We start from the raw sequence: 16694 nt of genomic DNA, 5'->3' as shown, positions 1-16694 counted from the left end.
ACCCTTTCCTGTTAGGGGACGCGAATTTCGTCCCAAGTTGAACAAACTATTCCCAACGAACTGGTTTCAGTCTGAAATTTGTCCCTAAAGGCAGAATTTAACACACAAACACACACACACACACACCTCCTCTTCCTTTTAAAAGCTATTGTGGAATGTGTGAGCAAAATAAACCTTTTCATCCGTTTGGTAACTGACTGATCTATTTCACTCTCCGCTCCCGATCAGAAAGAGTTTCCAGACTCTATTTCAATTCAACAAAAACATTATTGTTGTGGGGGTTCACTTGTATTTCTGAGAGCAAAAAACTTGGAGCCGATCTGACCCCAATTTTTTTTTGTTTTTGTTGGCGAAGCATTCCTCTGTGCAAAAAAAAAAAAAGAAAGAAAGGAGCCGCATTCAGGAACTGAATGATTTATTGAATGTGAAGCATTAAAACTTAAATAGATACATGATGAACGCTAGAAGAGAGTTTATACACACAGCAACGTACACAGTGCTGCAGAAAACACTGTATATTCAGTCGGATTTTATTTATCCTGCAGAAACAAGAGGAATCGAATGAGTATATAACGAATTAAACAGTGATTATACAATGCTCCTGTATTTCTTTTTAGATTAAGACAGTGCATTATACAAAAGGATAGAGTGAAGCCTTTATAAGGTTTTAGAGCGTGAAGACGACACAGCTTTGGTCAAATATTTCAACACAATCATAAGAAACGTTAAGACGAGAGGAGAGAAGACGTGTTCCGATACGAAGGATGTTTAAATATCACTTATCAGTAAACAAGAGCAGAGAGAAGAAGAAGTTCAAATGAGGAATAAATACAAGTGAACGTTTTCTTTTTCTGAATTAAAAGTAAAGTTCATTATAAATTCTTTGTAAAAATCGAGTGAGGGGAACACAAATCCTTTTTATCTCTACAGACGTGCTCCGGGGTCTGGATCGTTTCAGCAAATTATTGTGTGAGAACACAAATGTCAGTTGCTTGACGAAGACGTCAACTTGGAAATATCCTTTTTTCAGCCATAATTGTCACATATATAAAAAAAAAAAACACGACCTTTTGTCCGTGAGTAAAGTTGCTGAGCAGCCGTGATGTGAACGACAACACTGATCTTTCCACCGCAGAATTTATACGCCACGTCCCGCCTCCCGCTGCTCTACAGGCTCCGACCCTCGGACAATCTGCTGCTGCTGCTTCACGAGAAACACAAACTACAGAAAAGGTTTGGACCCAGTTCACGTCTTAAGACGCGCTACGATTTAAATCGACATTAATACTGTCCGTTTATAAAAAAGCCAGAAACTGAATGTCTTTGCAGGAAACAGGTTTGAGTGGTGCATCGCTCAGCAGATACAAAGTGTGACGCATGCGTTCAGATAAAAAAAAACACATTTCTCCAACAAGCAGAAGGAAAAACAAAGGTCATTGATAACGATGTCGTCCGTGGAGACAAAGCCTTCGCCCGTGCTGCGTGTGGCGCTCAGTCCACGTTCCTGTACCTGGTGAAGAGGTTGTAGAGGACGCGCAGTGTCGATTTAAGGTCACAGTTCACAATGTCTGGGGGGAAAAAAGAGAGAATGGAGGAGTTTTAGATATAAAACCACAGCTGAGATCGTTTTCCTGCAGGATTAGATCCACTCAGGTCCTGTCTTACATCGTGTGTGTGTCTAATGTGTTGTATTTGTCCTCTGGAGAAGTTTTACTTTAAATTTATAAAAGATAAATTCTAAACCGGCTCGATCACGGAGAAGTTTATCAATGAGCATTGTTCCTGTATTTTACAACTAATAAATAAATAATGATGCAGGCCTGATTTCATTCAGCCTCGTGGTTTGTTTCCTGCTAACGAGGCTCAGATGACGCCGTTGAGCTGCTTTGGTTTCATCCTGGTTGTTTAAACTGGAAATGCAGAATGAACACAATCAGAATATTTCAAAATGTTTGACCATAATGTTCTGACTCATGAGCTCTAAGCACTCGTACTTGATGCGGTAAAAACGACTGAGTGCTCATGGGAACACGTGGACAGGGATCACAGCTGCTGTGATGGTGTCCAGTTTATCTGATCATATTTAATAAACGCTTCAGGCTCCACAGTGTAAATGTGTCCCACCCTCTGGTCGGGGCTTTGGTTTCTCCAGACCTCCATCCTGCATCAGCTCGAAGGAGAAGGACACGTTGTGGACCTGTAGAGACGAGGACAGACATGTGAGGACACACACACACACACACACACACACACACACACACAACATTAACTTTACACAAACGCAGTTTTCAGATGATTCTATTTTATAATGATTCTTGTGTTTTGGTTTGATTTTGAAGCTTGGTTTTGTTTCAGTCATTCGTGTTACTGATGATTTATTGTAATAAATATAAATAAAATATATTATTTTTACTATAAAAACATTGGAAAATTTGGGTCCAAACATTTTTCTGGATTCTCAGGAATCTCCTCGTCTTTCCAAGTTGACAGCCGCTCTGGAAATGTTCAATAAAATATCTGGACTTTAGTCTGAAAGCAGCTGTACAGGCCCGTGTTGACAACTGCACACACACACACACACAAACACACACACAAACACACACACGCACGCCTCCTTGTTGATAAGAGAACGTTGCTAAAATCCCACAATACACTCCGGGTCGATTCAGTCGTGTTACCACAGCTTCCTGTGTCGGCAAACACAACACGGCTCTGCTCTGTAAGACCATAAGCTGCCGGCAGCAGCTGCACAAACACTCTGCTCCATCATTTATCAATGGATACGTGTCGCCGGTGTCACTCACAAAACCTCCAACACACCGATACTGTCACTGATAGAGACGTCACAGACGGGACAGGACGGAGGAGACAGCTTGTTGTGTTACTGTGTGTTATTAAGGTGAAATCCACAGAGGACATAAACTGGGGCTGGAATTTTCTTCTGCTGTTAATTAGGCTCAGTGAACGTAAACAAACGGACAAACAGTGAAAACAGAAGCCGACAAAATAAAACACAGAGCAACAGGACGTGAAGCTGAGGGCGGAGCCAAACACTGAAATATGCAGACACGATGGAATTGTGACCAGAGGACAATGGTTCAATTGGTGCTCGAACAAATATGGATACGCATCATATCGAGACCCCCCCCCACCCACTAACATGCAGGAGGTGTGGTTTATGACCTATAGTGCAGCCGGCCCCCAGGGGGCGATCAAGATGATTTGGCTTCATTTTTGAAGCTGTCATGTCGTCCATCTTTATTTAGCAATTTAAAAAAAAATACAAGACCAAACAGATGGAAGAGATAGAAATAACTGAATGATGTTTTCTGTCCAGTGTGTGTGTGTGTGTGTATATGTGTGTGTGTGTGTGTGTGTGTGTGTGTGTATGTGTGTGTGTGTGTGCTCACCCTGCTGTGAAATACTAAAAGCTTTGCCCAACAAGAGCTTATTGTGTGATGAGCATGAGTCAAAAAGAAAGAAGAGAATGAACCTCGAGTACAGATCTACACACACACACACAGACACACACACAGACACACACACACACACACACACAAACACACACACAGACACAAACACAGAGACACACACACACAGTAATAGAGCTGAGCCCCTAAGCCACTTCAGCGTTTCCCTGTGCAATAGAAGATTACAGATGCTGAGGGGCTGGTGCCTGTCCTTCTGAGGCCAGGAGTCTGTGTGTGTGTGTGTGTGTGTGTGTGTGTGTGTGTGTAGATTGTAGTGCCGATGCCCATTCTGTTTTCCAGCCTGGCAGGGGCTCCTGGCCAAGACCCAAACAAAAGGCTACTGTGGTGTCTCCGCAGATTGCCTGCTCAGAATGCTGTAGTACTACAGAGGCCAACGGAGAGGAGGGATGGCGCCGCACTGAATGGGCTCGGGGGGGAAACGGATGGCATTTATCAAGCTATTGAGAGGAGCGGAGTTCTGGCTCCGGGTGCACGAGGCTCCTCAGAAATGGAGCACGGATTCAAGAGCGAGTCTCATGGACCATAGGTCGAGACGAGAAGACGAGTCACAGCCATGGATCTTCAAAAGATCAGAAAGTCCAGAAATCAGGGGCTGTGCAGGATTTTGTATTTACTCTTTATTCTATATACTTATACTGTATGTACAATATACTGTATGTACAGTTTGTTGTCAGAATCAGCTCCAGACAGCTGAACTGTAGATCCGTTAAAAACACTGAGAAGTTTTTAAAAACCAGAGTTTATCTCCAATATTCAACAGGAAACTTTTAGAATCTGAAGAACTTTGGGGGATTTGTTCGAGCAGCAGCTCTTCTGGTTCAGGAAGCAGAGGATCATGGGTAATACCCAGCGTTTCCGTTAAGTGGGGCGACACAGTCAGAGCCCAACACACTGACAGACATAACCCCCCGTCATAATTGTGGCTGCAGGGGGCGCTGTGACCACGAGTTTCATCGTGTTGCTTTATATTAATTACACATCAACAGAAGTTGCTCCTGGTTCATCATCAGTGAACGGGATTGAAAATTAAAATAATTTCAAGGTTGGATGAAACTGTGGTTTTTCATAAATAACTATGAAAGGTTTCAAAAGGGTTGTGATTCTTTGATTAATTCTAAAATTAATTTATTCATTTGATTTAATACAAATTCTGCAATTTATTATCAAGGTCATTTTTAATCACAATTATCCAGCGATTCAGTTCAACAGTTGCTTTAGTTGCATGAAGATTAAAAAAAAAAGAAAAGCTATGGATCTGTTTTACATCTGTGTACATTTAGTGAAGTATTTAAGGGATTTATAAGTTTTATGTAAATTTAAAAGTGTATCCTCCACTAACGGAGTCAGGTACAGGAGTTTTCAGAAGAAGCGTTCGACCGGGCAGGTTTTTAATATCTGACGTTCATTCCTGTGATTCTGAGACGAGATGAGACAGAAAATGAAAATCACACTTTACCTTTTGGTCAAAATTCTCTGGCGTGAGGAAAAAGTTGTAGAGCGGCACAAAGTATCCCTCCAGCAGCCCCATCAGCAACACCAGGTAAACACCGTCTGCAAACTGAAGCAGCACAAACACGTGGAGCTGAGTTCTGAGGCTCTTTTATCAACACGTGTGTTTTTAACTAATAAAAACAAAGAATCGATGAATGTGAAGGAAAAATCAACCGTCTCAGAGACACGCGTCGCCATTTTCACCTGGTGACATCATTTGGAGCCGATACGTGCATTCGACCAATCGTGAGTCAGCTGTCAATCATGACGTTGCACCAATTATTTTAAAGAATGAATTAAAATCAGACACGACCACTTCAACAAACATCAGTGTGATAAGAACTAGAGTAAGTTACAGATACAAAAGTGGACGACATGACAGCTCCCTCAAAGTGAAGCCAAATCATCTTGCTCGCCCCCTGGTGGCTGGCTGCAGTACAGCACATGTGAAAGATTGTTTTGAGGTCGTTCTGATGACGTTTGATCAACTGTTCACGTTTCTAATAAGTTTGGTTTTAATTAGTTATTTGATGAAGTATAAATTGGCAAAGACGTCATGATTGACAGCTGAGGAGGTGTGTGTGTGTGTGTGTGTGTGTGTGTGTCGTACCTGTGTGTCCAGTTCCGACACCTCGAGGTTGAGCTTGTTCAGATGTTTGTTCACAAATGTGATCAATGTCTGCAAAAAAAAAAAAAAAAAGGAAACAGTGAGTGAACACAAATCTACACACGATTCAGTTTTTAAACACACAAACACAAATATTCAGAAACGAACAAATACACAAAACATCTCGGAGTAAACGAAGTCTGGATTTAATCAGCTTTAATCAGAACACAGGCTCCAGCAGGTGGGATGTGGTTGAGTCTGAATAAAGAATGTTGCCCTTGTGTTTACACTTCATATATTAGTTTGTATCTTGTGTTATCATATATTTCTCAAACCTAAGAATTGAATGTTACTTATGACCTTAACTTAACTTATGAAGCTTCTGTTTCTACCGTTGCCTCATGAAAACTTAAGTTCTGCTAAACTTCCACCAAACGCAGCTCGAGCAAAACGACGCAGTGTGATTCAAAGTGAATGAGCTGATGTGAGAGAGGTGACGTTTCCGATGTGAGATATTTGAGGAGCTGATATTCATGAATTGACTGTTTGGTCCCGGTAACGCGCTCTGCTACAAGACCGGACAAGCTTGGTGACAAAACACACACACGGCTATCGAACAGGCTCCGGTACCTTTTTCACAACGTTGAGTTTGTCTGGAGCGTGGTCGAACAGGGTGTCGAAGGCGTCCCGCTCTGAGGAGGATAAATAAAACACGTTATCATTCAACAATAATAAGTGGACGTGATCATTTGTGAAAGCCAGAAGCAGAAATGGAAAAAAAGAAGCACGTCCTACCGTGTCTGCCAGAGAAGGCCCTTTGACAAAAGAGGAGACAAAAAAAAAAAAAAAAAACACACACACGTCAGAGGTCGTTTCTCCTTATTGACAATTTCACACTTATTATTTGAGAGAACCAGACGAGTGGATCACAGAGGAATGCAGAGAATGGCTGGATCATGTCACAGCAGTGAAAACACAATGCTGCAGCTCGGGTATCATCATAATTTGATTAACAGTAAACACGTCGGGTATTCAAATAACCTGGGACGTTCACAATGACCACACACCGCAACACAATGCAACAATCTCCACAGCACCACAATGCGTGTTAACACAATGAGTGTCCATTATGACGATGTGGCGGGATGATGTTGTTGGACGGGGTCAGGTGGGTTCTGGAGCGTCGGGGGGGGGGGGGGGGGGGGGGGGGGGGGGGGGGAGGGGAGGGGCAGTGTGAGCGTCCCAGAGGAAGCGATATCGCAGCGGGCAGGCCAGCAAGAAATGGCAGCAACAAACACACACACACACACACATATATATACACACACACAAACACACACCAGAGGCACTCACACATGTTCATGGTGTAATCTGTGATGGCAAAGGCAGGCAGGTCTGGGCACCGCTCCGGTTTGTGTGGTAATAACCGTGTTTCCACTGTGACCATGAGAGTGTGTTCGAGCCTCTGTGTGTGTGTGTGTGTGTGTTATTAACTGTATCCATCTACCATGACAAATTGTGTGTGTGTGTGTGTGTGTGTGTGTTGGCCTGCCGTTATCTCCCTGGTTGCTGCTGTCAGGCTGCAGGAGAGCCTCACAGCCAGTGTGCGTGAGAACGTGTGCATGTGATGTAAATGTCCTGATTCTTCAGCCGAAGGAGTGAAACCACATCTCTGGTGGAAACAATGATTTTAAAATCAACAGCAGCTCCTGAAGAAAGATGAAGACGTTTGAAGAACCTCAACACTTCTGTGGCATTTAATCCAAATGTGAATAATCCGAATGAAACTTTTACAACCAGTAATATTAGAAACACAATCTTTATCTTATTGAGATTATCTTTAATCATCATGTGGTATAAATAAAGAATTATTCACTTTATATACCCCATTATTTGTATATTATATGTATATATATATATATATCATGTGTACATACAGTGTGTACATGTTGTATATCACCTCATTCAGATCGTTTCTAATTTAAACTGTAATTTTCCCTTTGATTAGATGTTTATTTACGTTCTCTATCCAAAGTATCATAAAAACTATCATTTTCAAATGAGTATAATACTGCGGCGAGTACTTCGAAGAGAATAAATAAAGAATTATGAAGTTTGTCCAGATCCAAATCCTCAAAACTGACGAATTAGTTTTGCTAAAATGATTCTTTCGCTTCTTTAGTGAGATGAAAGTGAAGGAGTGGAACCCTGACGCCAGACAGGAAGATGTTTGTACTCGAGTCGATTCACCACAACATACAAATGATCCAAATGATGCTTCCTCAGAAATCAAGGAAACTCTCTGAACTTTGATTCACATCAGCAAATGAATTGTTGTCCAGAGCTTCAGTGTCGACGAGTCACAGGACAAACTGTTTTAAAACCTGTCAACAGAAAAGCTGAAATGTTCTCACTCTGTGTTTCCGGTGATCTCCTCCTGAATCTGTCTGGACTGAAGGATTCCCTCTCGCTTCTGGAAGACGAAGAAAGAGAAACAGAAGGTCGAAGCTGAATTTTTACAGACGTGGAGATGAAGACGACAACTCGGAACCAAACTAAACGGTGCAAACGACGTCACGCCCACCTGAACGACCACCACTTGGATAGAAACGTGGTCGGGCAATCTGATTGGTGCTCTGAAGTGTTGTGACAGCGCCACCAGCAGGTGCAGAATGGCAACTATGCTCTTAGCATGAACCGCTAGCGTGGATGAAAGAGAGAAAGACATAAGAGAATGAACAATAACAGAGATGAAAGCAGGTTTGTATTGATTAGTGATGAGCCGACCGATGAAACACAGACGTGAGGATCTGTATTAATGTTCGCTGATATGAAAACATATTTTATTTAACTGTCACTGTTCTGAACGTGCTCACGCTGGTTCCTGTTATTTTTACTTGTTGATTTCAGGAAATAAAAAATAAAACTGTTTCCAAACAATCACCTTCCTCAAGTTAAATACTGAATAAAAACAAACACGTCTCAGTATTTCAGACGGAGACGACATCGTCTGCATCATAAGTTCCTCCCGTACTTTTATTTATTAAACATTTTTATTCTCTATATGTTTTATATATTTTTTTTTTTCATGAAGAGTCTACAAGCCACATATTTTCTCTTCACAATTCATATATTCTATTTCTCAGGGATTTAGAATTAAACGTTTTTACAAAGCAAGGTCACGTAGCAAGACGGCACAAGTTGCCCTGAAGAGACATGAAAAAAAAAGAAGAAGCTTTCATACGAGAAAAGAACCGTAAAGATTCACACACTGAGCGACACGACTGAACAAACAGGATTAACCTTCGGATGCAAACACATCAAACGGGATCAATTAAGTGTCTAAAGCGAGCCTTTGATTGTATCCAGGAAATAACGGAGCGCACACACGCCAACGGGCCTTTTATGAAACCTGTCGGATTAGAATAAGTTACCTCAGGGAACGAGCGCGTGAATGGAGGATGAAAGTAGCGACAAACAAAAGTGAATTGATTAAAAGAGGAGCGGGAAAGCAGAATCAATGACATTCCACGTTTATTCACGGCTCTTTAACATTTCTCTTTAAAGACATCTGGCACAAACAGCTTTTCATGGACGAACTCCTGTGAGAGCTGCAAGAACGTCTGAAGGCTGACGACTGATTAAAGCTCCGACAAACTGCGAGCGGGTCGTTTACTTCTTTACGTCCTGTTTTCACGAGCTGGAGATAACTTTTAATGTACGTAACTTCAGAATACCTGTTCAAATGAATCTTTCTCTCTCCTACATCGAGTCCTCTATTTCATTTCTTTCTAAACGCTTCTTTTTGTTATGTGAAGGAATTTTAATTTCTGTGTGAAACTAGAAAACATGTATTACAGATGTTCCTTACAGTCGACGTTCCAGCGAATGTTTCTGGTGGAGAGTTTGAGCGAGTCGTTGATTCGCTCTAAAACCGTCTGCAGCTTCTGTTTCTGGGCGATCTCCGACTGGGTCACCTCCGCCACGTTCAGTTTCTCACCTTCCAGCTTCTCTGAAACACGAGGACGAAGAAGAGACACTCGCATTAATATCAATAAAAATCTTTTTGATCGTGACCATGACGGAAGCTCGTCTCGGTTTCTCACCGAACAGTTTCTGCAGAACCTGCCCGTCGTACAGATCCTCAGCCAGATCCTTCACGATGATCCTCTCTCCCACCAGGACATCGTTTATCCAGTCGATCAACACCTGACGTGAGCGCAACAAGAAACAGACGACTTAATAATTCAACGTGAAGCGGTCGTGCATGAATCATAAACAGGAGCCTGATGATAGAAGAGTTTTATTTACCCTCTGAATCCGAGAGCGAACACTGACTCGTACTTTTACTGGTTAGAGGAAAATAAACTTTACCTTCATGAGCTCCTGCAGCTTTCGGTCGTTCTTGGAGTTGGGGTCGACCATCGTGCGAACTTCATTCTCCTCTGCAGGAGCACGAACAGGATCAATGAGAAGAAAAGAAAACGTTAATCTCAAACCAAATGTTCTGAGTGAAACAACCAGATATTCGCTCAGACTTTGAAAAGTCAACTTTGTTCTGATTTGTACAAACAGCTGGAATCTGTATCTTCACACTTTTTACATATGGATTCATTTATACGTGTACAAACATATTTATCCTTTAGAAAGTGTTCGTCTTCACTTTGTGTATCTGTCTGTGTCTCACCCGTTCCGTCTCTTCTCAGTTAATATAAACAAAACTTAATAAAAACAAAAGTAACTAAATGTCATTGATTGGAAACGTCTCAAATCCGTCCGTTCATGTTTCAGCCTGAATCTGATCCAGAATAAAGAGAGAGGACGACAGACACATCCATTCAACACATTAGCTGCTCTTTGAGCCACAGCGGATAAAAGTTTATTTCCCTGATAAAAAAAAAAGAAGATGTTTCAGTGTGTTTCAGTGTTTTTACCCAACATGGTGTCTTCAGGGTCCAGCTCATAGTGTGAAGGGCTGAGCGGAAGGTTGATGGCATTTATTCCTTCCTCCTGAAGCTCAGACACTACGACAAACAAGAAGCAGAGTTTCCATCTCGTCACATAAACATCTGAAACTTTCACCTTCTTCTGTTTAAAAAAACCACACAGCTGCTGTGATTCTATACTTTCAACGTGTCTCAGTATTTTCTGACGTTCGTAATTAACTTTTAACTCGTTCTTTTCCTGCTGAAGGAGTAAATCATAATTAACTAATTTAAAACACACAAAAACTGCTGATATGAAAAAGATGTGATTCATTTTCTTAATTCAAGTTCTATATATTTGGTTGTGTCTCTGATTATTTATAGTTAATTATAATAAAGTTTGTGGTTGAACTTTAATATGTACAACCTCAGTGACATTTCTTTTACATAAGGGTTTGATAAAATCTGAGGAATCTTCAGCAAAATATTATTTTTCTTCTGAAAGTCCAAATCGATCAAGCTCCATGGTTCAAATTCAATATTGCAGTAATTAAGAAAAATCGATCATTAAATCGATTTTTTCATTGATCAATGAATGAATTGATCTTGTTACCAGCAGCTCAAACATCAGTGTGACTTCAAACATCACAGACTTCAAACATCACAGACTTCAAACATCACAGACTTTAAATGTAGGAAAATTAAACAGCAGCAAATCTCCAACTTCAGAATCTGAACATGTGAATGTTTTAGTTTTTTAATATATAACTAAAAGGATTCACTCATTCTCCAAACTGTCCAAACTGGAAACAATAACACACACACAAGTTGACGAAGCTTCGTTTGAACGTTGGCTTCGTGACGTTCCTTCCTGTGAAATGACCCGTCCACAGCCGCCACGGTTCAGATCAGCCGAGACAGAAACACAATCCCGAGAGGAGAAAACAGCCACGAACAGACGTCACACAGGACACGACTGGTGTTGCCTCCTGGTGCTCAGCGGGACTTACAGACGCCCAGCGGGTCGTTGTTCTCAGCGTGTCAGACACATGAGGAGACTGCTGTGTGTGAGTCTGTGTGTGTGTGTCTGTCTGTGTGAGTCTGTGTGTGTGTGTGTGTGTGTTGAGAGCACGGAGTGAACATCCTGTGCATTTCTCTGCCTTCACTGGAACGACATCCTCTTAATCAACACCATCCACATGTGTGTACACACACACACACACACACACACACACACACACACACACAGTATGAGAATATTCCGACAGAGTGACACATACCTCCCTCTCTTCATTGTGTAAATTATCACCCGCTCATCCAACAGAAGCACGTTGTTACTAAAGACTGAGACAGTTTCAGTGAGGACGGAGCTTAAAGTCAATAATTCATGTGTGTGTGTGTGTGTGTGTGTGTGTGTGTGTGTGTGTGTGTGTGTTGAAGAGTTTTTTTTGTTGACAAACCTTCAACTTAACTATTTTACAAGGTCACACAATCATTGTGGTTTTTTTCTAATTTCATTTTATCATGTTACACATTTCATTTATTTGAATTGTGTTATTTACTCCTTCAACATATTTTATTTAGTAAAATATCTTTTGTTCTGATCTTTGACCTCTTTTAAAACTGTTTTCATGAACACGTTAATGTGAAATGAGAACTACGAGTGAAAACATGATGAAGCTACCTTTACTTTTTAAAAATTCATTACGCCTTTTATTGTGTTTTAATTCTTTTTAAACACTTAGAACTCGATTAAAGTTAAATTAAACTTTATGAAACGACTTAGCTCCACAATGTGTTTCAGAAATGTCCGGAACATGTAACACGTATGTTACATGTGAAATAAAACACACGTCAACAAATCCAGGAAACATGATGGAAGAAAGGTTTTTTTTCCTCATCACACCTCAGATTTAAAATAAACTCAAACAGCAGCGTTGAACACATGATCATCATCATCTTCATCTTCATCTTCAGGTCATGTGAAATCACGTGTGAACAAAATACTTAACGTTCAACCTTTAAAAGCTTCTGTCACAGCTGGAGTTGCAGGAACTCCTGTGGGGCTGCAGCTGCTTCAGAAGAACTCCAGACCAATTAACACGACCGGGGTTTTACTGTAACCATCACTTGTGCTATTTGAGGATGAGGAACACGTGGAGACCAGAGTGTCGGAGATATCAGAGGAAGCATGAGGGGAGATCTGACGCGACTTCGCAACAATCCCACTGTGAAAATTCACCTGTTCACACGTTAGGACGCTGAGAGCAGATCTGATTTACGACTGAAAAGAAATCACAAGCCTCCCCCCCCCTGCCTCCCCCCCCTCCGCCTCCCTCCCCACCGTGCCATAAAACGACAATACGCCATCACTCGGTTAAAAAACGTGCGGCAATAAAAACCGCCACGTCGACCGCCGCGTCGTTCGGGAACATGCTGATGCTGGGTCCTACCTGGAGGGCAGAGCGCTCCACAGCCCATGCTCCTCTGTCTCCGTCCCCCAGACTCAAGCATCGTCTCCCGGCCAGCGGCACCAGCTTCTCCCCCTGCAGCTCATCCTGAGCTCCTCTTTATATTGCTATCGTCTCTGGCAGGATATTTTATAATTACGACGATATATATTACCTGCTGATTTCTGTTTGCACTACATCCTCACCCTCTTTCTCCCTCTTTTCTTTTTTATCATTCACTCTCTCTCTCTCTCTCTCTCTGTAATACCATGGACGTCACAAGGAGTTAAATTTAATCAATGATCAAGTGAAGAGGGACCGGCCCCGAGTTTTCCATCAAATCACAGAACACACTGCAGACATCCTCCATGCTGCACTCCCTGTGTGTGTGTGTGTGTGCGTGTGTGTGTGTGTGTGTGCGTGCACGAGCCTGTAATGCGATTGCGTGCGTGTCCCGCGGACAAAGACGACATAAACCGGGGCTCAGCTGTGCAGCAGCGTCCTGAACGACACAAAGTAATCATCCAATCGAGAGAGACCTTTCTCATCCCACGATAAAACGTGGCCTTTAACAGCGAGCGAGTTTCCAGAGCGACGCAGCTTTTAAAACAAACAACAGGATTCTTATTTACGACACATTAAAGTTAAAGTCCGACACAGAGATTTATAAACATCACGGAGGACGGAACACTGAGCTGAACGTTTCACATCCAGAGCTGCCGTTTATGATCCGACCTCTGACCTTTGCTCTCAAACAATTATTCACAGCTCGACAGTAAGATTCTAGATTTTAATTTTGGCAAAACAGTTTGGATTATACATCATCACTTAAATGTACACATGTTTGTGTCGCTTCCTTTTTCTTACAGGGAGGAAGATTTGGCCTCGATCATCGTCACAGTGTTCAACTTATGAATCTGTTGATTAACGGTTTGTATAGTAGATTTATGCTACTAGGCTAATTTAGAATGCTAGCATGTTAGGATGCTAGTTATTTTATTTAGGATGCTAGTATCTTAGGATGCTAGTTATTTTATTTAGGATGCTAGTATCTTAGGATGCTAGTTATTTTATTTAGGATGCTAGTTATTATATTTAGGATGCTAGTTATTTTATTTAAGATGCTAGTTATTATATTTAGGATGATAGTATCTTAGGATGCTAGTTATTTTATTTAGGATGCTAGTTATTTTATTTAGGATGCTAGTTATTATATTTAAGATGCTAGTTATTTTATTTAGGATGCTAGTATCTTAGGATGCTAGTTATTTTATTTAGGATGCTAGTTATTATATTTAAGATGCTAGTTATTTTATTTAGGATGCTAGTATCTTAGGATGCTAGTTATTTTATTTAGGATGCTAGTTATTTTATTTAAGATGCTAGTTATTATATTTAGGATGCTAGTTATTTTATTTAGGATGCTAGTTATTTTATTTAAGATGCTAGTTATTTTATTTAGGATGCTAGTTATTTTATTTAGGATGCTAGTTATTTTATTTAAGATGCTAGTTATTTTATTTAGGATGCTAGTATCTTAGGATGCTAGTTATTTTATTTAGGATGCTAGTTATTTTATTTAAGATGCTAGTTATTTTATTTAGGATGCTAGTATCTTAGGATGCTAGTTATTGTGACAACCCTTCTTTCGGAGAGGTAACGTGCCAACAATCTGATCTGATGCTGAAGTATCGAGCTTCAACTGAAGCTAACTGTAACTGTTCACGTGTTAAAAACCAAAGAAGATCGTAACTTTCTCGTCACGTTCGACTTCAGCTCTGTAACAATGTGTCCGAGCGTCACACACGTTCTCCTCCTGATTTATAGAAACTGGAGAAATTCACCGCTGGTGCGATGGAGGCACGACCAGACAGAAACCGAGTGTCCGGAGAGAACGAGAACACAACTCTGTCATCGCTGGAGTTCAGGTCCGACAGCAGCTTCAGGGAACACGGCCACATATTTACCCTGACCCCTGACCTCTGACCTCTGACCCCTGCATCCGCTCCCACCACAACACAACATCACAACACAACACACAACATCACAACAACACAACATCACAACAACACACAACTCTGAGTGAAGCTGTGGTGGAGCCATCATCACCCCCCCACTCTGCTCACTGGTTTCACAGATTTAATACCTTACATGGACACACACACACACACACACACACACACACACACACACACACACACACAGACACACACACACACACACAGACAGACAGACAGACAGACAGACAGACACACACACACACACAGAGACACACACACACACACACACACACACAGACAGACAGACACACACACACACATTCCAACTTCACGCTACTTTTTGTTTCTCTGTATTAAAGTACTTCATGTTTACTTGTGAAACGCAGTACTAGTAGAGGTAGGAGTAGTACTACTAGTACTACTAGCAGCTAAGCTACTAGTACTAGTAGCAGCTACTAGTACTAGCAGTACTACTACTACTAGTACTACTACTACTACTAGTACTACTACTACTAATACTACTAGTACTACTAGTAGTAGTAGTATTAGTACTAGTAGCTGGTGTCTGGCTGTTTATCAGCAGTATTTATACGTGTTGTGTACTTGAACGCAGTACTTGTACCTTCTTTCGCCTTCTTCCGTCTCGCCAGAGTTCCTCCAAGTTTCCCCAGGAACGAGTCGTCCTTCTTCCTGGAGGACGGGGACTTGGGCGTCGGGGACTTGGGTGAGGACGGAGACTTCTGAGGCGAGGAGGCCATCGTCGTTAGTCCGGGACAGATCCGAGAGCCGAGGACAGTCAGGACATTAACCGGAGCGGTTCACTGAATCTGTCCACTCCCTGAAGCGGAAACGGAATTCCAGACACTTTCTCCGGGAGTTGACCGCAGCGAGAGGCCCCTCCTCTGGAGAGGAGGAGCAGGGGGGCACAGGGAGGAGCTGCCCGGGGACAGAGGGGCCGAACACCGGGGATGAGGTGAGGAGCTGCCCGGGGACAGAGAGGCCGAACACCGGGGAGCAGGTGAGGAGCTGCCCGGGGACAGAGAGGCCGAACACCGGGGATGAGGTGAGGAGCTGCCCGGGGACAGAGGGGCCGAACACCGGGGATGAGGTGAGGAGCTGCCCGGGGACGGAGGGGCCGAACACCGGGGAGGAGGTGAGGAGCTGCCCGGGGACGGAGGGGCCGAACACCGGGGAGCAGGTGAGGAGCTGCCCGGGGACAGAGAGGCCGAACACCGGGGATGAGGTGAGGAGCTGCCCGGGGACAGAGGGGCCGAACACCGGGGATGAGGTGAGGAGCTGCCCGGGGACGGAGAGGCCGAACACCGGGGAGGAGGTGAGGGGTCCTAGACAGAGCCGATACTCCACCACAAGAGGGCGCCATTCTCTTTAAACCTTAAACTTACTGGAAAAATAAAATTTGTATATTTGTGTGTATATATAAATATATAAATATAACGTGTATTGTTACTGTTTAGTTTGGTCCCTGTCCCTCCCATTAACATGGAGGAGACTATATTTACTTTCTTTTTAAAGCAGTACTGCAGCCAGCCACCAGATGGCAATCATCCAGCTTTGGCTTCACTTTTGAGCAGCTGTCATATCGTCTGTATTTATATATCGTTTTATTTCGTAAACAGGTCAAAGCTCCTTATGAAACAGAATTATTCAAATGAGACGTGTTGATTTAACAAATCGTAAAATCGCTAACAGACGAGGAGGGTAATGACCTA

The 16694-nt window shown here is 42.3% G+C and overlaps 1 protein-coding gene across 2 annotated transcripts; it reads right to left on the bottom strand.

The window, feature by feature from the left end:
• Positions 1-398: 398 nt before the first annotated feature.
• Positions 399-15848, bottom strand: parvaa (parvin, alpha a). 2 transcript variants are annotated; one of them, XM_069527942.1, is made up of 13 exons: positions 15587-15848; positions 10524-10613; positions 9964-10034; positions 9696-9798; positions 9461-9601; positions 8174-8289; positions 8004-8062; positions 6385-6404; positions 6220-6281; positions 5593-5661; positions 4948-5049; positions 2125-2197; positions 399-1568 (listed from the first exon to the last, which is right to left on the bottom strand). In XM_069527942.1, exons 1-13 carry the CDS (start codon positions 15720-15722, stop codon positions 1492-1494), a joined length of 1119 nt encoding a protein of 372 aa, XP_069384043.1. In that variant the 5' UTR covers positions 15723-15848; the 3' UTR covers positions 399-1491. The 2 variants fall into 2 exon arrangements, with proteins under 2 accessions (XP_069384043.1, XP_069384044.1); XM_069527943.1 differs by lacking the exon at positions 15587-15848 and adding an exon at positions 12968-13170.
• Positions 15849-16694: the final 846 nt, after the last annotated feature.

Source organism: Paralichthys olivaceus, chromosome 7 (assembly GCF_024713975.1).
Source record: "Paralichthys olivaceus isolate ysfri-2021 chromosome 7, ASM2471397v2, whole genome shotgun sequence".
NCBI classification, from domain to species: domain Eukaryota; kingdom Metazoa; phylum Chordata; class Actinopteri; order Pleuronectiformes; family Paralichthyidae; genus Paralichthys; species Paralichthys olivaceus.
This window is presented reverse-complemented; position numbering and strand designations above follow the sequence as displayed.

Coding starts and splice junctions, on each gene's coding strand:
- parvaa (XM_069527942.1), bottom strand. CDS start 15,722: ATGGCCTCCTCGCCTCAGAAGTCTCCGTCCTCACCCAAGTCCCCGACG. Junction 6,282..6,384: donor GGCCTTCTCTGGCAGACACG/GTAGGACGTGCT, acceptor TATCCTCCTCAG/AGCGGGACGCCTTCGACACC. Junction 2,198..4,947: donor CAGAGAATTTTGACCAAAAG/GTAAAGTGTGAT, acceptor TCGTCTCTACAG/GTCCACAACGTGTCCTTCTC.